General features: G+C 40.7%; 1 protein-coding gene across 3 annotated transcripts in view; it reads right to left on the bottom strand.

Annotated features, from left to right (window-relative positions):
* LOC133610286 (synaptic vesicle glycoprotein 2C-like) overlaps positions 1–23,773 on the bottom strand; it is a 143,698-nt gene that overhangs the window by 80,106 nt on the left and 39,819 nt on the right. For all 3 annotated transcript variants that reach the window (XR_012050724.1, XM_072914162.1, XM_072914161.1), the window contains exon 3: positions 21,760–22,471. Coding sequence is in view for 2 of the 3 variants with exons in the window: in XM_072914162.1 (XP_072770263.1) it covers positions 21,760–22,321 (562 nt within the window). In the remaining variant the exon portion in view is untranslated. The remainder of the gene's footprint in view (positions 1–21,759; positions 22,472–23,773) is intronic.

Raw genomic sequence — 23,773 nt, 5'->3', positions numbered from 1 at the left:
ACCAAGCATGCATCACTATAGCTCTTGTCTCAAAGTAGGCATAACTTGCCAACCCTCCCGGATTTTCCGGGAGACTCCCGAAATTCAGCGCCTCTCCCGAAAACCTCCCGGGACAAATTTTCCCCCGAAAATCTCCCGAAATTCAGGCGGACTCAGGTCCTCCACAATATAAAAAAGCGTACCAGCCCAATCACGTTATAACTATAGAATGATGGAGGGCGAGTTCTTGGTTTCTTATGTGGGTTTATTGTTAGGCAGTTTCATTAACGTCCTCCCAGCGTGGCAACAACACACAACAACAGCAGTCACTTTTTTGTATACCGTAAAGCAGTTCGTCTGCCGTAAACAGCAATGTTGTGACACTCTTAAACAGGACAATACTGCCATCTAGTGCATTTGATGAAAGCACTTTTGTGCGTGCCACACATCAATGCATCATCAGAGAGGGTGTTCAGCATGGTTCGAAAAATAGTGACAGAGAATAGAACAAGGATGGACAATTCAACCCTTAACTCAACAATGAGTAGATGAGTGTTATGTGTGTGTATATGTGTAAATAAATGAACACTGAAATTCAAGTATTTATTTTATATATATATATATATATATATATATATATATATATATATATATATATATAATTAAAAAAAAAATATATATATATATATATATATATATATACATATATATATATGAAATACTTGACTTGGTGAATTCTAGCTGTAAATATACTCCTCCCCTTTTAACCACCCCCCCCACCTCCCGAAATCGGAGGTCTCAAAGTTGGCAAGTATGCAAAGTAGGTGTACTGTCACCACCTGTCACATCACACCCTGACTTATTTGGACTTTTTTGCTGTTTTCCTGTGTGTAGTGTTTTAGTTCTTGTCTTGCGCTCCTATTTTGGTGGCTTTTTCTCTTTTTTTTGGTATTTTCCTATGGCAGTTTCATGTCTTCCTTGACCGCTATTCCCCACACCTGCTTTGTTTTAGCAATCAAGACTATTTCAGTTGTTTTTATCCTTCTTTGTGGGGACATTGTTGATTGTCATGTCATGTTCGGATGTACTTTGTGGACACCGTCTCTGCTCCACAGTAAGTCTTTGCTGTCGTCCAGCATTCTGTTTTGTTTACTTTGTAGCCAGTTCAGTTTTAGTTTTGTTCTGCATAGCCTTCCTTACGCTTCAATGCCTTTTCTTAGGGGCACTCACCTTTTGTTTATTTTTGGTTTACGCATTAGACACCTTTTTACCTGCACGCTGCCTCCCGCTGTTTCCGACATCTACAAAGCAATTAGCTACCGGCTGCCACCTACTGATATGGAAGAGTATAACGTGGTAAGTCTGCTGATCTCCAGACAGTTCAGACACTCAACAACGGCACATTATTTGCGGATTATAATTACTGGTTTGCAAAAAATATTTTTAACCCAAATAGGTGAAATTAGATCATCTGATCATCTCACGGCACACTAGTGTGTCGCGGCACAGTGGTTGAAAAACACTGTACTAGACAACTTGTCTTTTAGTAGTAAGTAAACAAACAAAGGCTCCTTTTTTTTTTTTTTTTTTTTTTTTTTTTATGTCCTGTCCAGCTTCTCAGGCAAATCATATAGTTGATGTAGATGCCCATGTCGGCTGTTCAGATTTACTTTACAAAAGAGAAGTGTAGGATACTTCTCTTGTTGCCTTATTTGTATTTGACTTTATTAAATGTATTTATATTATCATTTAGTGCAGCCGGGCCGGAGCAGGAGGGGATAGAAAGAGAAAAAAAAAGAAGACAGAGGGGGAAATTGTGGGGACAAGAGGGGGATTAGACAGAGAGACAAAAACAACAACAGCAAACAACAACAACAATAGAGCAACATCAGCAAATATGACATGTACAAATATGATGGTAAAAGTAATAGCAAATAAGCAGTTAGCGAAAAATAAAAAATAATACAGAAATAACCATGAGCATTATTACACTACAAATGGATCAATACAAATACCAATAGAAATAGCGCTATTGATAATGAACAATACCAATAATTTACCTTTATTATCAACAATACAGTTGTTCAAATGCAACAATACATATACGTAATGATAACTTGAGATACAAAAGAATGCAGAAAAATGGAGGGGGAGAAAGAGAAGCAACCTACATTAACCTTGTAGATTGTTATAGTCACAATAGGTTAAGCTTTGTCAGTGTGCCATGTGTTACACCCAGTTTACCCTAGGGCAACAACGTTAATATATGTTTGATGCAACGTGATTATGTGCATGAGTGTAAGTATGCATATGTACTTGTATATGTACAGAATGTGTATATGTGTTTGTACAATGAATGTATATGTACAGAATGTGAATATGTGTTTGTACAGTGAATGTATATGTACAGTATGTGTATGTGTATGTTTGTATATTGAATGTGCGTGTGGATGTACGAACATTAGGTAGGTAAATATGTACTGTATTTGTGTATGTATGTGGGAGCGTAGGTACCTATGTACGTATGTGAGCATATGTGAATTTGCATGTACAATACATTCGACTCCCAGAGTGCGTGGGAGCCAGAGCACGGCCCCATCACCCCCGAGAGCCCAACCCACAAACAGGAGGCGTGGTGCCCAGGGAACCAGGGACCACCGCCCCCACGCAGCCAAGCCGGCCAGCGACAGGAACCCCAGAGCCCGACCCACCGTACCGCCCACAAGGGCCAGCAGCAGGCCGCAGACAGACGCACCCGGCAGAGGACAGGGCACGAGAAAAGCAGGGGACAGCCAGACCCCAAGCCAGCGAGAGACCACACCCCACACGGGCAGAAAGGCGAGACGCCCCGCCCGAGGGACCCAGAGACTCCCCGCAACCGGACGGGAAGACCGCCCCCGCCCCACCGGCAACCGGGCCCCCACGAGCCCACCCCCCACCCCCGGAGAGCGCGGCGAGGCCAGCCCCCGGCCACCCCACCCAAACCGGCCGCCGCAGGACCACCCAGGCACAGGGCCACGGGAACCACCCACCCCACCCGCAGGGACCCCAACGATGGAGATGGAACAACCAGCAACCGCCCCGCCGAGCCCCCCCCCCTGAGGGAGGGGAAAATTAAAAAATAATATTAATAAAATATATTAAAAAATAAATAAATTAATAAATAAATTAATTAATTAATTAAAAAAAAAAAGAATTAAAAGAAGATCACAGACATGCTGACAAACAAGGTCACTACCCCAGCAACTGGCCGACTCGCAGCACCTCGGAATACCTTGCAGCACCAAGCTACCACAATAGACGCAGGGACTAGGCCCAACAGGCCCCAACCAAGACGGGCACCCGGAAGGGATGGACAGCGGGACCCAGGAGCTCCAGACACGCAGTTCGGATGCAGTAGCCTGAGGCGTCGACCCCCGTCTGACAGGCAGGCCCAGAGCGTACCCCCAGAAATATACATACATACATGCATATATACATACACATACACACATACACGTATACATACCCACACATACACATATATACATATACATACACATATGTACACATACACATATATAAACATACATACATACACACACATATACATAGTTCGTCAGCCCCGACAGTCATCACGCGCGCGCGCTGCCATCAGTCACAACATCAGCCACACCCCTGCACCAGACCCAGCAGCCACGGGTGCCCACACCACAAACAAACAAAGGCTCCTAATTAGTCTGCTGACGTATGCAGTAACATAATGTGTCATTTATCATTCATTACAGGACAAACTGTAAAAAGTGTGTATTGTTCTACTTGCTCATTTACTGTTAATATCTGCTTGTTTCCCGTTTCAACATGTTCTATCTACACTTCTGTTCAACTGTAATAATCCCTTATTCTTCTCTTCTTTGATACTTTACATTAGTTTTTGGATGATGCCACACATTTAGGTATCGATCCGATACCAAGTAGTTACAGGATCATACATTGGTCATATTCAAAGTCCTCATGTGTCCAGGTACATATTTACTGACTTTATAAACATAATATGAATTTTTTAAAAAGGAAAAAAGATTTTGTGACGATAAAAAAATTTCGATGTAATCATAGTATTATCGACTTGATACGCTATTGTACTTGGTATCATTACAGTGGATGTTAGGCGTAGATCCACCCATGCAATTTGTTTACATTCAGGGTTGCTAGCTTGCTGTTAGAGCTAGCCATTTTTTATGGTGTTTGAACTGGAGATGTCCGATAATGGCTTTTTTGCCGTTGTCCAACTCTTAATTACCGATTCCGATATCAACCGATACCAATATATACAGTCGTTGGAATTAACACATTATTATGCCTAATTTTGTTGTGATGCCCCCGCTGGATGCATTAAACAATGTAACAAGGTTTTCCAAAATAAATCAACTCAAGTTATGGGAAAAAATGCCAACATGGCACTGCCATATTTATTATTGAAGTCACAAAGTGCATTATTTTTTTTAACATGCCTCAAAACAGCAGCTTGGAATTTGGGACATGCTGAGAGAGCATGAGGAGGTTGAGGTGGGCGGGGGGCAGGGTTGTAGGGGTAGAGGGTAGCGGGGGGTGTATATTGTAGCGTCCCGGAAGTGTTAGTGCTGCAAGGGCTTCTGGGTATTTGTTCTGTTGTGTTTATGTTGTGTTACGGTGCGGATCTTCTCCCGAAATGTGTTTGTCATTCTTGTTTGGTGTGGGTTCACAGTGTGGCGCATATTTGTAACAGTGTTAAAGTTGTTTATACGGCCCCCCTCAGTGTGACCTGTATGGCTGTTGACCAAGTATGCCTTGCATTTACTTGTGTGTGTGAAAAGACGTAGGTATTATGTAGGGCTGCAACTAACAACTAATTTGATAGTCGATTATTACTTCGATTAATCGATTAATAATCGGATAAACGAGACAAACTACATTTCTATCTTTTCCAGTGTTTTATTGGAAAAAAAAACAGCATACTGGCACCATACTTATTTTGATTATTGTTTCTCAGCTGTTTGTAAATGTTGCAGTTTATAAATAAAGGTTTATTAAAAAAAAATTAAAATAAATACATTAAAAATGAAAAAAAGAAGCCTCTGCGCATGCGCATAGCATAGATCCAACGAATCGATGACTAAATTAAAAGCCAACTATTTTTATAATCGATTTTAATCGATGAGTTGTTGCAGCCCTATAGGATTATGTGATTGGCGCTCTGTACTTCTCCCTACGTCCGTGTACACAGCGGCGTTTTAAAAAGTCATACATTTTATTTACTTTTTGATAAACCGATACTGATAATTTCCGATATTACATTTTAAAGCATTTTCCGATATTATCAGACATCTCTAGTTAAAACCATGGTCACGGAGCTCTTTGCACAATGGCCTTTGGCGTGGGCGGCTTGGAGAGCGTTTGATTGGAAAAAAAAAATCAAAAATTCCACCGCAGTCACAGGAAGTCACGGTCATTTCTCTTCCGAGTAAAGGTAGCGGCGCGGTTGTCGGGCTAGTAAATAACGCTGCGGTGTCAACATGCTAATAAAAATGCTAATGTCTTTGTAAGGGGGGGGGGGGGGGGGGGGGGGGGGGGGGGGGTTTGAGGAGGCCTTGTCTTTTTTTCTTTGCGCCGCGGAACAGATAGGCTCAAAGTAAAGAGTCTTATCGAGCCGCGCAGGCACCACGCTGCGAGCGCGGCCATTCATTACCGCGGCGACAGCTGCTCGGAGAAGAGGACGTCGGACAGGAGGAGCGAGCCGGTATCGCAGCGGACATCAGGAAGTGCCGCATTCGCCCCAAAAAAGGGGGCGACGTCTTACGATGGCGTGCGAGCAAAACAAGGCGGCGCTCTATCCGGGCGCGCCGGCTCATTTGTTTTATGGCTCCTCTCACGTTGAGTTAGGGTGCGTAATAAAGAAGCGGGAATCGTCCTGAGATTGGTTGTTAGTTCCTAAAGGGTTCAAGCAAAGGTCGAAGCATTGAAAGGTGCACTAGTTCAACATGGCCTGTACTGGACACTGTAAAAAAATCAAATAGTCCATAGATTTTATGGTAAAAAAAACCAAACTGGCAGAATTTTACTGTAATAATTTGAATGGTAACCGCTCTTTTTTACATTTACAGCAATGAACTGTAAAAACGACTAGATTTTATGGGGGGAAAACAGCAGTTCAGTCCTCTACGATTGAATCGTTACTGAGTCAGGTGCTTTTCTTGGCACCGACTGAATCTTGCCAGTACGACACTGCAAAAAGTCAGTGTTCAAAAACAAGAAAAAATAACACAAAAATGAGGGGTATTTTATTTGAACTAAGCAAAATGATCTGCCAATAGAACAAGAAAATTTGGCTTGTCAAGACTTTCCAAAACAAGTAAAATGAGCTAACCTCAATGAAGCCAAAAAATACCTTAAAATAAGTATATTCTCACTAATAACAAGTGCACTTTTCTTGGTAGAAAAAAAAGAGACCTTTTTGCTCAATATGTTGAAAAATATTCTTAAATTAAGTAAATGCTAGTGCCATTATCTTGACATAATGATATTAGTTAGTTAAAGTACCAATGATAGTCACACACACACTATGTGTGGCGAAATTTGTCCTCTGCATTTGACCCATCCCCTTGTTCAACCCCCTGGGAGGTGAGGGGAGCAGTGAGCAGCAGCGGTGCCGCGCCCGGGAATCATTTTTAGTGATTTTACCCCCGATTCCAACCTTTGATGCTGAGTGCCAAGCAGGGAGGTAATCGGTCCCATTTTTATAGTCCTTGGTATGACTCGGCCGGTTTTGAACTCACAACCTGTTATGTTTGTTGTCTTATCCCTGCCTTCTCTATTGGTTTTTCAGTTTCTTCCCCGGTCTTTTGTCCCCAACGAGGCACACCTGCTGCTAATCACTTCCTGGTAGCATTTAAGCACGTCTCCACCAGCTGTCCCTGCCGGTTATTGTTCCTGAACTCCGCTCTGACATGTGCTACCTTGATTCTGCTTCCCTGGTATGTTGCCTTCGCATATTTCTGTAATATTGACCTCGTTGTGTTTTTGTTTTCCTAGCCACCTTGTTTTGAGAGGACTAGTTTTTGCCACGCTGTGTGCGTCCTGACCTTTGCTCCGCCAACCTCTGAAAGAGACTACTTTTGTTATATTTTCCATGATGTGCACTTTTTCCCCATCACCCTTAGTTACCATTTTGGACTTATTAAATATTTTCATTTTTTATCGCATACCTTGCCTCCATTCTCTGCATCCCGGGGTCCACCCTTGAACTCAATCCTAACACAACCTACCGATCTCAGGATATGAGCTCGGCATTACATTTCTTGAAACCAGCAAACTTATACTAAAAACTAATTTATTGTTCTTAATGGAAAGGCAACAAGGCAACCGCTTGTTACTCTAGGGGTCTCCTAGCTGCTCAGGCAAATCATATACCGTATTTTTCGGAGTATAAGTCGCACCGGAGTATAAGTCGCACCTGCCGAAAATGCATAATAAAGAAGGAAAAAAACATATAAATCGCACTGGAGCCCGGCCAAACTATGAAAAAAAACTGCGACTTATAGTCCGAAAAATACGGTAGTCTAAAAATGCATTTTTCCATCGACAACATGACATCATCGCGCCAAGTGCGTGCTCTTTCAGTCAATTAGTGCGCATATTTACAGCCCGGCCTCCGGCCAAATTTTTTTAAATTGTAATTTTGAAGAATTTATCTGAATGTACATGAACTATTTCTGTTCAAAATTGTTAGAAATGTTAAATGTTTACATATTAACTGTTTGTTTACTGTACTGTGCCAACTGTACTACTATATGAGTACTTATTTTCTATTGTTTCATTGAAAATAAAACAGCAAAAGTCCATTTGGCTGTCATCTGTTTTAATTATGAGACACAATTGGGTCAAAATCATGCTTTTTTTTTTTTTTTCATGCTTGAAATAAGAAATGATTACTTTAAAAAAGTAGTTTTATACTTGTGAGTGTTGACGACACAGCTTTGCAACAGTTGATATTCTAGTTTCAAGCATGTTTTACTCAATATAGGTCATCAAATCTCAGCAACAAGCTGTAATGTCTTACTGAGATCATTTAGGACCAAAACACTTAAAACAAGTAAAACACTCTAACATCAAATCTGCTTAGTGAGAAGAATGAGCTTATCAGACAGAAAATAAGTAAATATCACCCTTATTTGAGATATTTCATCTTACTTAGATTTCAGTTTTTGCAGTGTATCTTTTACCGATTCACTTTAAAAACCAACGGTGCCATCTGTTACGGTCCCTGGGTTGCGCGTGACGTCATGTCCAGTTGCACACATCCAGCTCTAACTATGGATGTAGCGATAAACGGTATTAATGATAACTGAAGTAAATTTCCTGACTGTTAGTATTTTATATTCAAAATAATAGAAAAACGTTAATAAACGCACGCTAGCTTAAATACAAACCCCCAAAGTAGTGAAGTTGTCACGTTGTGTAAATGGTAAATAAAAACAGAATACAATGATTTGAAAATCCTTTTCAACTAATATTCAATTGAATAGACTGCAAAGACAAGATATTTAACGTTCAAACTGGAAAACTTTGTTATTTTTTTTCCAAATATTAGCTCATTTGGAAATTGATGCCTGCAACATGTTTCAAGAAAGCTGGCACAAGTGGCAAAAAAGACTGAGAAAGTTGAGGAATGCTCACCAAACACTTATTTGGAACATCCCACAGGTGAACAGGTTAATTGGGAACAGGTGGGTGCCATGACTGGGTATGAAAGCAGCTTTTCATGTCATGCTCAGTCATTCACAAACAAAGATGGGGCGAGGGCCACCACTTTGTCAACAAATGCGTGAGCAAATTGTTTAAGAACAACATTTCTCAACCAGCTATTGCAAGGAATTTAGGGATTTCACCATCTACGCTCCGTAATATCATCAAAGGGTTCAGAGAATCTGGAGAAATCACTGCACGTAAGCAGATAAGCCTGTGACCTTCGATCCCTCAGGCTGTACTGCATCAACAAGCGACATCAGTGTGTAAAGGATATCACCACATCGGCTCAGAGACATTTCAGAAAACCACTGTCAGTAACTACAGTTCGTCGCTACATCTGTAAGTGCAAGTTAAAACTCTACTCTGCAAAGCGAAAGCCATTTATCAACAACACCCAGAAACGTCGCCGGCTTTGCTGGGCCCGAGATCATCTAAGATGGACTGATACAAAGTAGAAAAGTGTTCTGTGGTCTGACGAGCCCACATTTCAAGTTGTTTTTGGAAACTGTGGATGCCGTGTCCTCCGGACCAAAGAGGAAAAGAACCATTCGGAGTGTTCTAGGCACCAGGTTGAAAAGCAAGCATCTGTGATGGTATGGAGTGTATTAGTGCCCAAAGCATGGGTAACTTACACATCTGTGAAGGCACCATTAATGATGAAAGGTACATACAGGTTTTGGAGCAACATATGTTGCCATCCAAGCAACGTTATCATGGACGCCCCTGCTTATTTCAGCAAGACAATGCCAAGCCAGGTATTACAACAGCGTGGCTTCATAGTAAAAGAGTGCCGGTACTAGACTGGCCTGCCTGTAGTCCAGACCTGTCTCCCATTGAAAATGTGTGGCGCATTATGAAGCCTAAAATACCACAACGGAGACCCCTGGACTGTTGAACAACTTAAGCTGAACATCAAGCAAGAATGGGAAAGAATTCCACTTCAAAAATGTGTCTCCTCAGTTACCAAACCTTTACTGAGTGTTGTTAAAAGGAAAGGCCATGTAACACAGTGGTAAAAATGCCCTTGTGACAACTTTTTTGCAATGTGTTGCTGCCATTAAATTCTAAGTTAATGATTATTTGCAAAAAATAACATTTCACAGTGTGAATATTAAATATCTTGTCTTTGCAGTCTATTCAATTGAATATAAGTTGAAAAGGATTAGCAAATCATTGTATTCTGTTTTTATTTACCATTTACACAACGTGACAACTGCTTTTGGGTTTTGTAATAACACACACACACAAAAAAAAAGTAAATTGGCATTGTTGAGTACCAGGTACCGGGAATCGGTACCATATCGGTTCACATGTGAAACGTACCCATCCCTACATGATAGTTGCTGCAGTAAAATTGTGATTACAAAACATGTTTAGGGTGTAATACTGTACCAGTCAGACACATCAGAGTATAAGCAGCCTTATTTGTTTCCTCCCGTATGTTTGCGCCTTTCACCGGAACATCGTTTTTTGTTTTTTTTCCTCCGGCGGGAGGATTATTCCTGCTAACTCTTAAATCGTCTCCACGCTCGCTGATTCCTCTTTAAAGTCCAACTCCCTCCTGACACCTTTCGCAGCGTGTTCCGGCTTCTTCGGCACGCCGCATCCTGGCGTGCAAGTTAGGAGGAGGACGAGCGAGCGAGCGAGACGAGATGCTAATTTCCCCGTCCGGGGCGTGAGAATGGCGGCGGATGGACGAAGGTTCCCACGGGAGAACCTGTGATTGACAGGAGCCTTTTGGCAGGGAATAAATGAAACAAACTCCCTCAGGAGAAAAAAAAAAACGCCATTCCTTCAACGTTAATTACGGCAACACCTGCCCAAGCTAGGATCCGCTTTCCGGTTCTTGCGGACTGTTCCGTTTATTTCTACACACCAACATCAAAACTTCATTTATATGCTTTCGGGTTGATGGGCCGGGCCTTTAGCTCGGTAGTTGGCACGTTCATCTCTCCAGGTTCGAGTCCCGTGCGGAACGGAAAAAGCTGGTACTGAACCAAGTGGGTTACTGCGGTGCCGTGACCCGGATGAGAGTGACATCACGTGGACAAAGATAAGACCCTCTGGAGGAAAGTTCTGTGGTCAGATGAAACAAAAATTTAGCTGTTTGGTCACAATACCCAGCGATATGTTCGGAGGAGAAAAGGTGAGGCCTTTAATCCCAGGAACACCATACCTACCGTCAAGCATGGTGGTGGTAGTATTATGCTCTGGGCCTGTTTTGCTGCCAATGGAACTGGTGCTTTACAGAGAAGTAAATGGGACAATGAAATAGGGAATATTACCTCCAAATTTTTCAGGACAAGCTAAAATCATCAGCCCGGAGGTTGGGTCTTGGGTGCAGTTGGGTGTTCCAACAGGACAACGACCCCAAACACACGTCAAAAGTGGTAAAGGAATGGCTAAATCAGGCTAGAATGAAGGTTTTAGAATTACCTTCCCAAAGTCCTGACTTAAATGTGTGGACAATGCTGAAGAAACAAGTCCATGTCAGAAAACCAACAAATTTAGCTGAACTGCACCAATTTTGTCAAGAGGAGTGGTCAAAAATTCAAGCAGAAGCTTGTGGATGGCTACCAAAAGCGCCTCATTGCAGGTAAACTTGCCAAGGGACATGTAAGCAAATATTAACATTGCTGTACGTATACTTTTGACCCAGCACATTTGCTCACATTTTCAATAGACCCATAATAAATTCATAAAAGAACCAAACTTCATGAATGTTTTTTGTGACCAACAAGTATGTGCTCCAATCACTCTATCACAAAACATAAGAGTTGTAGAAATTATTGGAAACACATATATACACACACACACACACACACACACACACACACACACACACACACACACACACACACACACACACACACACACACACACACATGTATAATATATATATATATATATATATCCATCCATTTTCCAAGATATTTAATGTTAGAACTGAGAAACTTAATTGTTTTTTGCAAAAAAGTTGTCACAGGAGCATTTTTACCACTGTGTTACATGGCCTTTCCTTTTAACAACACTCAGTAAACGTTTGGGAACTGAGGAGACACATTTTTGAAGCTTTTCAGGTGGAATTCTTTCGCATTCTTGCTTGATGTACAGCTTAAGTTGTTCAACAGTCCGGGGGTCTCCGTTGTGGTATTTTAGGCTTCATAATGTGCCACACATTTTCATTGGGAGACAGGTCTGGACTACAGGCAGGCCAGTCTAGTACCCGCACTCTTTTACTATGAAGCCTCGTTGATGTAACAAGTGGCTTGGCATTGTCGTGCTGAAATAAGCAGGGGCGTCCATGATAACGTTGCTTGAGTGGCAACATATGTTGCTCCAAAACCTGTATGTACCTTTCAGCATTAATGGTGCCTTCACAGAAGTGTAAGTTACCCATGTCTTGGGCACTAATACACCCCCATACCATCACACATGCTGGCTTTTACACTTTACGCCTAGAATAGCCTGGATAGTTATTTTCCTCTTTGGTCCGGAGGTCACAACATCCACAGTTTCCAAAAACAATTTGAAATACGGACTCATCAGACCACAGAACACTTTTCCACTTTGCATCAGTCCATCTTAGATGAGCTCGGGCCCAGCGAAGCCGGCGGCGTTTCTGGGTGTTGTTGATAAATGGCTTTGGCTTTGCATAGTAGAGTTTTAACTGGCACTTAAAGATGTAGCGACCGACTGTAGTTACTGACAGTGGGTTTCTGAAGTGTTCCTGAGCCCACGTGGTGATATCATTTACACACTGATGTCGCTTTTTGATGCAGTTCCGCTTAAAGGGATCCAAGGTCACGGGCATTGCCGCTTACGTGCAGTGATTTCTCCAGATTCTCTGAACCTTTTGATGGTATTACAGAGCGTAGGTGGTAAAATCCCTAAATTCCTTGCAATAGCTGGTTGAGAAATGTTGTTCTTAAACAATTTGCATTTGTTGACAAAGTGGTGACCCTCGCCCTATCCTTGTTTGTGAATGACTGAGCATTTCATGGAAGCTGCTTTTATATCCAATCATGGCACCCACCTGTTCCCAATGAGCCTGTTCCCCTGTGGGATGTTCCAAATAAGTGTTTGGTGAGCATTCCTCAACTTTGTCAGTCTTTTTTGCCACTTGTGCCAGCTTTTTTGAAACACGTTGCAGGCATCAAATTCCAAATGAGCTAATATTTGCAAAAAATAACAAAGTCTTGTCTTTGCAGTCTATTCAATTGAATATAAGTTGAAAAGGATTTTCAAATCATTGTTTTTATTTACCATTTACACAACGTGACAACTTCACTGCTTTTGGGTTTTTGTATTTGCATCTCCTATTGTGCTGATCTGCATATATTCTGCATATTCATGACGACAGACACGCTAAAAGGATGGCGCTCTTTATTCTGCTCACTAAGGAGACGCACTCCTCCGCGCACAAGTTTAGTACGTCAGCTTTGCACATGTTTTAGTACGGTACCCACAAGGCCCATACTGTACACTTGATGTGTGACTCGGTGATACGTCTGACTCATTCTTTTCTTCTCTCCCCCACTCGCCTCCCGCTGAGAAATGTGAATATTTATTAGCAACCACACTCTAGGGCCACAACATTAGGTACCCCCAGTAACGAGAACAATAATGATTGACATCCCCTGGAGGTCTTGATGTAATAATATTGTTGGACATCATAAGACAGAGAGTCAAGTGTTCCATTGTGCCTCCTACTCGTGTATCCAAAAGACCGGGTGCCATGACAACCAGGAGCAATGAGATCGGTGATTGCTGTGTTTCCACGCGCATGTCGTCGTTATCGTGTGTCGCAGCTACGACGAACAAACACGATCCGACGTGTGGGCCGCACAATGTTGGCTTCTTCAAAGCCAAAGGTTGTGTAATATCAGGGTTGGGCGTATCGCTGTAGTCGACAGTAGTATCGATACCAAGGTGGGGGGAAATTGTTGACTTTTGTTGACGTTCAGCAAATTACTTTATTTTCCTCACAGAGTTTTTGCGACAGCAACATATCTCTTTCTCTCTCTCTCTCTACTCACTCAGCCACTGACTACTAACGTTATTTTACACAAATATCTGCATTTAATGGTAGTTATATGTGATTTTGTTTTTATGTTAAAACCTCTTAAGGCCCAAGCTGTTTGTTTACATCCTTTTTTTTTTAAATTTATCTTTGCTATTTGGGCTTATTGGACCCTAATTAGAATAAAAACTAAGAATCATCTTTTGATATGATGTACTTAATCCATAAGTACACAAACGTGTACGTCATGCTCATTTTTATTTTTACACTTTTCTTTTCCAAATTCCATTGTATGTTATACTTTTCTGACAACAACAGATGGCAGTATAAGTGTCCACATAAGTGGCCATAAGACCCCAATTCAGTAGTGTACACAATTTTGGAAATAAGAGCTAAAAGGTGCTGTCCACGCATGTGGCCACTAAGGCCTTTAGAGGCTAATTGTCATGCTTGTCCCTGACACTTTACTGACTGTGTTTTAGTTTTTTCTCTGCGTTTGTCTTAGTTTTCTGTCAGCGCTTTTATTTTGTTGTCATTTCCTGATTGTCTCCCTGAGTGCTGCTTCCCCTCAGCTGTGGCTGATTGGCACCTGGCCACACCTGGTGTCAATCAGCCAGCTGCTATTTAAACCTGCCTTCTCCTCTAGTCAGTGCTGGATTATTGTCATTGTCATTTTCATTACTACCTGTCTTAATACTTGTTGATGTAGCTCTGTCTACTTTTGTTTCACTATGCTCATGTCCTAGTTCCTTCGTGTCACAGTAAGTGTTTTTGTTTCTTATCCAAAGTTAGCCTCTGTGCTATTTTAGTTGATAACCAAGTTTGTTCTCCGCCTTGTGCGCGCCTTTTGTTGTTACCCTTTCGTTTGTTGTTTTGCCTTAGTGTTTAATTAAATCATGTTTTCTCGTACAAAGCATTCCGCCTTCTCTGCATCTTGGGGTTCGGCACCTACAAACTCTGACACTAATGTTTATATTTCTGCTACATCGTTGCTTATTTTGATATTTTTATAATAGCGACTTTTTTCCGCAAACATATTCCTAGCACCCTCCCTGCTCAGTCACTGGCAAGCAGTGTTTGGAAAAATTACTTTAAAAAATAAATAAATTATAATTACTCGTTAATCTGCCAAAAAAAAAAAGTAAATACATAATAATACATCTAAATAATTACTAGGGAAAGTCATTGTTGCGTTACTTTAAAAAACAAAACATAAATTATCTTGAATATGCAGTTGAAAGACGTTTCATGAAAGCAGAGTGTGCCTGTTGCCAAGTGACGTGTGACATCATCGACAGAGGCAGGCATAGCAGCTTTAGCTCAGTTGTGTTTGTTCGCTCTTGAAGGACAGCAGCTCGGTTGAGTTTTTTCACTGGATTGCGTTACCTCGAGATGGAATGCGCTTCCGTGGCCGTCGTCTCTTGCAGGATTGCAAGCCTGTCACATTGGTTTGGTGTTCATTAAAAGTTAAAGTTAAAGTACCAATGATTGTCACACACACACTAGGTGTGGTGAAATGTGTCCTCTGCATTTGACCTATCCCCTTGTTCACCCCCTGGGAGGTGAGGGGAGCAGTGGGCAGCAGCGGTGGCCACGCCCGGGAATCATTTTAAGGTGATTTAACCCCCAATTCCAACCCTTGATGCTGAGTGCCAAGCAGGAAGGTAATGGGTCCCATTTTTATAGTCTTTGGTATGACTCGGCTGGGGTTTGGACTCACAACCTACCGATCTCAGGGCGGACACTCTAACCACTAGGCCCCTGAGTAGGTTATTATTATTTTATTGTTATCATTGTTATTATTCCCACGTATTTTTAGTAGTGCATGTACTCAGCCTACATGTTGTGCGTTGTTTGCTGTGTGATGTTGCCTCCTGCTATTTGATATCAAGTTCATTTCAGTGTGGTGCCGCTTGTTGCTTGCACTAGTAAAAAGTTACTTCCTGCATTGAACTGACGCTGCTATGTTGACATAAAACCACATCAAAAGTGTCAATAACGGCATTGTAACGTACATAAAAGTCATTCATTAGATTACTCGTTACTAGTAAAGCCGTTATCATATAACGCCGTTGTGGGGGCAGGTGCAGTCAGCGCTGCCTGTAGGAGGAAAAGTCACCGCCGCTGTCCATGGTACTGAAGCGGGCAGAGGCGGGGCTTGTGCTGACGGCGACACACAGCTGGCAGGTGATTAGATTTCACAGGTGGTACGTGTTAATCGAACACTTCTGAGACTATAATTGCGAATTTTCCCGGCCATTTTCCTGTGCCACGTGACAGTCGTTCTGGGTTAGAAATGTGTCAGGAAGGTTTGTTGTTAAATTTGTTATTTTGCACACAAAAAAGCTAATGATTGAACAATTTCTTTGTCATTAATTTGTTTTAGTAAAAAACATGCATCCATTCATCCACATTCTACCGCTTGTCCCGCTCAGGGTCATGGGCGTCTTTCAACTGCATATATATATATATTTTTTTTTTAGTTACTAATTTAATTACTTTTTTTGCAAAGTAACATGTAACTTTGATTAGTTTTTAAAGTAAATTTCCAAACACTGGTTATATTGCACGTTAAGAGCCTTTATTATCTTGTGTGTATGCGAGCGAGCCCGCCTCCACCCACAGAGAGAAAGAGGGTTCACTTTGTTTTTTCCTTAATAGATAGTTTGAAAAATGTTGATGAAACCCTTAGAAAATGTCAGAAATGCGATAAGAAACAAGTTTAGAGATGTCCGATAATGGCTTTTTTGCCGATATCCAATATTCCGATATTGTCCAACTCTTAATTACCGATTCCGATATCAACCGATACCGATACATACAGTCGTGGAATGAACACATTATTATGCCTAATTTTGTTGTGATGCCCCGCTGGATGCATTAAACAATGTAACAAGGTTTTCCAAAATAAATCAACTCAAGTTATGGAAAAAAATGCCAACATGGCACTGCCATATTTATTATTGAAGTCACAAAGTGCATTCTTTTTTTAAACATGCCTCAAAACAGCAGCTTGGAATTTGGGACATGATCTCCCTGAGAGAGCATGAGGAGGTTGAGGTGGGTGGTGGGGGGAGGGGGTGGGGGGTGGGGGGTTTGGGTAGCGGGGGGTTGTATATTGTAGCGTCCCGGAAGAGTTAGTGCTGCAAGAAGTTCTGGGTATTTGTTCTGCTGTGTTTATGTTGTGTTACGGTGCGGATGTTCTCCCGAAATGTGTTTGTCATTCTTGTTTGGTGTGGGTTCACAGTGTGGCGCATATTTGTAACAGTGTTAAAGTTGTTTTTACGGCCACCCTCAGTGTGACCTGTATGGCTGTTGACCAAGTATGCCTTGCATTCACTTGTGTGTGTGAAAAGCCGTAGATATTATTTGACTGGGCCAGCATGCAAAGGCAGTGCCTTTAAGGTTTATTGGCGCTCTGTACTTCACCCTACGTCCGTGTACACAGCGGCGTTTTAAAAAGGCATAAATTTAACTTTTTGAAACCGATACCGATCATTTCCGATATTACATTTTAAAGCATTTATCGGCCGATAATATCGGCAGTCCGATATTATCGGACATCTCTAATCACAACATCTTCTTTCGTTTTTGTTTTTTTTAATATTATGTTTATAAAGTCAGGAAATATGTCCCTGGACACATGAGGACTTTGAATATGACCAGTGTATGATCCTGTAACTACTTGGTATCAGATCGATACCCAAATTTGTGGTAATAATGCCATTTCTTGTGGTCCCCTTTATTTAGAAATGTATCGGAATAATTTTGGTACCGGTACCAAAATATTGGTATCGGGACAACACTAATTTCTACACATTTGTTTTGTTTTTCACGTTTTTTTGCTCACATGCACATGCGTAAAGGCCAATTATGCAAAAGTAAAATAAAATAAAGCCAATAATGCCATTTTTGTGGTACCCTTTATTTAGAAAAGTATCGAAATAATTTTGGTACCGGTACCAAAATATTGGTATCGGGACAACACTAATTTCTACACATATTTGTTTTGTTTTTCCACGTTTTTTGCTCACATGCACATGCGTCAAGGCCAATTATGCAAAAGTAAAATAAAATAAAGCCAATAATGCAATTTTTTGCGGTCCCCTTTTATTTAGAAAAGTATCGAAATAATTTTGGTACCGGTACCAAAATATTGGTATCGGGACAACACTAAGTTCTACACATATTTGTTTTGTTTTTCCACGTTTTTTGCTCACATGCACATGCGTCAAGGCCAATTATGCAAAAGTAAAATAAAATAAAGCCAATAATGCCATTTTTGTGGTACCCTTTATTTAGAAAAGTATCGAAATAATTTGGGTACCGGTACCAAAATATTGGTATTGGGACAACACTAATTTCTACACATTTGTTTTGTTTTTCACGTTTTTTTGCTCACATGCACATGCGTAAAGGCCAATTATGCAAAAGTAAAATAAAATAAAGCCAATAATGCCATTTTTGTGGTACCCTTTATTTAGAAAAGTATCGAAATAATTTTGGTACCGGTACCAAAATATTGGTATCGGGACAACACTAATTTCTACACATATTTGTTTTGTTTTTCCACGTTTTTTGCTCACATGCACATGCGTCAAGGCCAATTATGCAAAAGTAAAATAAAATAAAGCCAATAATGCAATTTTTTGCGGTCCCCTTTTATTTAGAAAAGTATCGAAATAATTTTGGTACCGGTACCAAAATATTGGTATCGGGACAACACTAAGTTCTACACATATTTGTTTTGTTTTTCCACGTTTTTTGCTCACATGCACATGCGTCAAGGCCAATTATGCAAAAGTAAAATAAAATAAAGCCAATAATGCCATTTTTGTGGTACCCTTTATTTAGAAAAGTATCGAAATAATTTGGGTACCGGTACCAAAATATTGGTATTGGGACAACACTAATTTCTACACATTTGTTTTGTTTTTCACGTTTTTTTGCTCACATGCACATGCGTAAAGGCCAATTATGCAAAAGTAAAATAAAATAAAGCCAATAATGCCATTTTTGTGGTACCCTTTATTTAGAAAAGTATCGAAATAATTTTGGTACCGGGACCAAAATATTGGTATCGGGACAACACTAATTTCTACACATATTTGTTTTGTTTTCCCACGTTTTTTGCTCACATGCACATGCGTCAAGGCCAATTATGCAAAAGTAAAATAAAATAAAGCCAATAATGCCATTTTTGTGGTACCCTTTATTTAGAAAAGTATCGAAATAATTTTGGTATCGGTACCAAAATATTGGGATCGGGACAACACTAATTTCTACACATATTTGTTTTGTTTTTCCACGTTTTTTGCTCACATGCACATGCGCCAAGACCAACTATGCAAAAGTAAAATAAAATTCAGCCAATAATGCCAGTTTTGTGGTACCTTTTATTTAGAAAAGTAGCGAAATAATGTTGGTACCGGTACCAAAATATTGGTATTGGGACAACACTAATTTCTACACATTTGTTTTGTTTTTCACGTTTTTTTGCTCACATGCACATGCGTCAAGGCCAATTATGCAAAAGTAAAATAAAATAAAGCCAATAATGCAATTTTTTGTGGTCCCCTTTTATTTATAAAAGTATTGAAATAATTTTGGTACCGGTACTAAAATATTGGTATCGGGTCAACACTAATTTCTACACATATTTGTTTTGTTTTTCCACGTTTTTTGCTCACATGCACATGCGCCAAGACCAACTATGCAAAAGTAAAATAAAATAAAGCCAAAAATGCCATTTTCGTGGTACCCTTTATTTAGAAAAGTATCAAAATAATTTTGGTACCGATACCAAAATATTGGTATCGGGACAACACTAATTTCTACACATTTGTTTTGTTTTTCACGTTTTTTTGCTCACATGCACATGCGTCAAGGCCAATTATGCAAAAGTAAAATAAAATAAAGCCAATAATGCAATTTTTTGTGGTGCCCTTTATTTAGAAAAGTATCGAAATAATTTTGGTACCGGTACCAAAATATTGGTATTGGGACAACACTAATTTCTACACATATTTGTTTTGTTTTTCCACGTTTTTTTGCTCACATGCACATGCGCCAATACCAACTCTGCAAAAGTAAAATAAAATTCAGCCAATAATGCCAGTTTTGTGGTACCCTTTATTTAGAAAAGTATCGAAATAATTTTGGTACCGGTACCAAAATATTGGTATCGGGACAACACTAAGTTCTACACATATTTGTTTTGTTTTTCCACGTTTTTTGCTCACATGCACATGCGTCAAGGCCAATTATGCAAAAGTAAAATAAAATAAAGCCAATAATGCAATTTTTTGTGGTCCCCTTTATTTAGAAAAGTATCAAAATAATTTTGGTACAGGTACCAAAATATTGGTATCGGGACAACACTAAGTTCTACACATATTTGTTTTGTTTTTCCACGTTTTTTGCTCACATGCACATGCGTCAAGGACAATTATGCAAAAGTAAAATAAAATAAAGCCAATAATGCAATTTTTTGTGGTCCCCTTTTATTTAGAAAAGTATCGAAATAATTTTGGTACCGGTACCAAAATATTGGTATCGGGACAACACTAAGTTCTACACATATTTGTTTTGTTTTTCCACGTTTTTTGCTCACATGCACATGCGTCAAGGCCAATTATGCAAAAGTAAAATAAAATAAAGCCAATAATGCAATTTTTTGTGGTCCCCTTTATTTAGAAAAGTATCAAAATAATTTTGGTACAGGTACCAAAATATTGGTATCGGGACAACACTAAGTTCTACACATATTTGTTTTGTTTTTCCACGTTTTTTGCTCACATGCACATGCGTCAAGGACAATTATGCAAAAGTAAAATAAAATAAAGCCAATAATGCAATTTTTTGTGGTCCCCTTTTATTTAGAAAAGTATCGAAATAATTTTGGTACCGGTACCAAAATATTGGTATCGGGACAACACTAAGTTCTACACATATTTGTTTTGTTTTTCCACGTTTTTTGCTCACATGCACATGCGTCAAGGCCAATTATGCAAAAGTAAAATAAAATAAAGCCAATAATGCAATTTTTTGTGGTCCCCTTTATTTAGAAAAGTATCAAAATAATTTTGGTACAGGTACCAAAATATTGGTATCGGGACAACACTAAGTTCTACACATATTTGTTTTGTTTTTCCACGTTTTTTGCTCACATGCACATGCGTCAAGGACAATTATGCAAAAGTAAAATAAAATAAAGCCAATAATGCCATTTTTGTGGTACCCTTTATTTAGAAAAGTAGCGAAATAATTTTGGTACCGGTACCAAAATATTGGTATTGGGACAACACTAATTTCTACACATTTGTTTTGTTTTTCACGTTTTTTTGCTCACATGCACATGCGTCAAGGCCAATTATGCAAAAGTAAAATAAAATAAAGCCAATAATGCAATTTTTTGTGGTGCCCTTTATTTAGAAAAGTATCGAAATAATTTTGGTACCGGTACCAAAATATTGGTATTGGGACAACACTAATTTCTACACATATTTGTTTTGTTTTTCCACGTTTTTTTGCTCACATGCACATGCGCCAATACCAACTCTGCAAAAGTAAAATAAAATTCAGCCAATAATGCCAGTTTTGTGGTACCCTTTATTTAGAAAAGTATCGAAATAATTTTGGTACCGGTACCAAAATATTGGTATCGGGACAATAGTAATTTCTACACATATTTGTATTTGCATTCACTTGTGTGATTGGGTCGGCACGCAAAGGCAGTGCCTTTAAGGTTTATTGGCGCATTGTACTTCTCCCTACGTCCGTGTACACAGCGTCATACATTTTACTTTTTGAAACCGATACCGGTAATTTTTGATATCACATTTTAAAGCATTTATCGGCCGATAATATCAACAGTCCGATATTATCGGACATCTCTAAACAAGTTATTACATTTTGGGGCTGATACAGATCAGTTTTCATGTACGGGAACTCTCCAATTATCAGGGAAGGTTGTTTTGTGCGCAAATTCTTACCTAGCCATCCGGCGCCGGAGTTGGGGACGCACATGTCCGTCTCGGCGCTGGGCAGCACGAATCCCACCACGAACACCTCCACGCCGTCCGACATGAGCGCCAGGCCGAGCACGAAGAAGAGCTGCCACTGGAACCTCCCGTGGCCGCACTCCTGCATGATGAGCTCGTACTGCTGCGCCAGCTCCTCCTCGTCGGCCTGCCGCTCGCCTTCCAGCTCCTTGTGGCTCTTCAGGCTGTCGCTGGCCGGCTGGCCGAGGGCGACCGGCGCGTCCTGGCGGGCGGGCACACCTTGGTACTCGCCCTCGTAGATCTCGTCCTCGTCGTCGTGTCCCTCCGTGGCGTCGCTGGACGCCCCGTCCTCGTCGTGTTCGCCGCCCGGCTGTCCGTAGGAATTGTAGTCGTCCTCGTTCTGGAACTGATTATAGCTGCGGTGCGTCGAGTATTCATCCGAGGCGCGGTCCGCTGCCTTGGTGAGGTTCTTGCCAGCTTGCTTCTTGGCCTCCTTGGCGATGTCCTTGGCGCCTTTGACCAGGGAAGTCCTGTTGTTGTGCGCGTCATTCATCTTGACACAGACAAAGCTCGGCACTAACTGTTTTGTAACCAGCCGCTCCCGTAGTTTATCAGGTCAAACCACCAACTGCCGGGACACTTTTAATGAAGTGCGGAGGTCGAGCCCCGTGGAGTGTGATCAGTCCTGCAAGGGTTCAGCAGCCTGCAGGAACAAAACGCATCATTCAAAGTTGTTTTTTAATAACCGGCACTTTTACAGTCTCTGGCGTGTCCGAGCTAATTCATGACCGCAAACACATGTCAGCCTGGTGTGAGTGAGCGCCCCAAGGGGGGCTCGGTCTCGCCAGAGACCTGTCAGCGGCATCAAGGCCCGGTCGCGTGTCCGCCCACCTACCAACCCTGGCAGCGACAGGACAATCACACACTGAAATAGCATTTTCTGTGGGGACGTTGGAGTGAGAAACCTAGTGGGACCAGACCTCCCAGATTATTTTTTTCTAATTATTCAATGAGATATTCAATAGAAAGGAGTAAGTACCAACTATAGCAAGTCTGGGCAATTATTTTGCCTCGGGTGGCCAAATTTGGAGAAAAAAATGTGTCTATTGCATTCCGTTGTCGTCACTATTAAGTGGTTTGTCTTTTTGTATTCCTTATGTACTGTTGGCAGGTTGAAAACAGCTCAGCGGATTTTGCGTGAAAAAAACCACCATTTAAACAACACCGTATAGTGATCATCAAAAACGCACGAGAGACAAGAACTTAATTCCTGTTTTTATTAGCACAATCAACCGCGGACACATTTCAGCTGTGCGTGTCAGCCTTCAATAATGAATACAGGCGTTTAGGAATTAAAAAACAATTAGGCCAAATACAATAATTGAGGGCTCATCTTAACATGTATAATTAAACCTTAATTAAGCAAAAACACCTACCAATCCTGGCAGCGACAGGACAATCACACACTGAAATAGCATTTTCTGTGGGGACGTTGGAGTGAGAAACTGTCATGTCTGTGTGATCGTGTTTTTGTTTTGGTCATGTTCGTTTTGGTTTTTGGACTTTTTGTGCACTTTTGTTTTGTCACCATAGCAACCATTAGTTTTCACCTGTCACGTCACGCACCTGTTTCACATTTTGAGTCACGCACCTGTTTTCGTTAATCATGTCTATAGTATTTAAGTTCATTGTTTTCAGTTTGTCGTTCTGACGACATCCCCGCATTTATACTCTCCACACACTTATGACCCTTGCTGCGCTTTTTCATGCCGTTTTTGTCCATGCCAAGTAAGTTTTGTTTATTATTGCCACAGTTAGTGTTTTTTGTTGTTCATAGTTTTTGCCTTTGTGCAAGTATTTGGTTTCATAGTTTGTTCTCCGCCATTGTGCGCGCCTTTTGTTTACTTCCTTTTTTTGTAGTTTAAATAAAAATGTACTCACATTCCCGTCTCGCCCGAGCCAACTTTCCGTTGCATCCCGGAAAAGCAAACACCCAGGACCAAGT

Source organism: Nerophis lumbriciformis, linkage group LG11, assembly GCF_033978685.3.
Source record: "Nerophis lumbriciformis linkage group LG11, RoL_Nlum_v2.1, whole genome shotgun sequence".
Lineage (NCBI taxonomy): Eukaryota > Metazoa > Chordata > Actinopteri > Syngnathiformes > Syngnathidae > Nerophis > Nerophis lumbriciformis.
The sequence above is the reverse complement of the archived record's forward strand: the minus strand, read 5'-3'. Positions and strand labels throughout refer to the sequence as shown.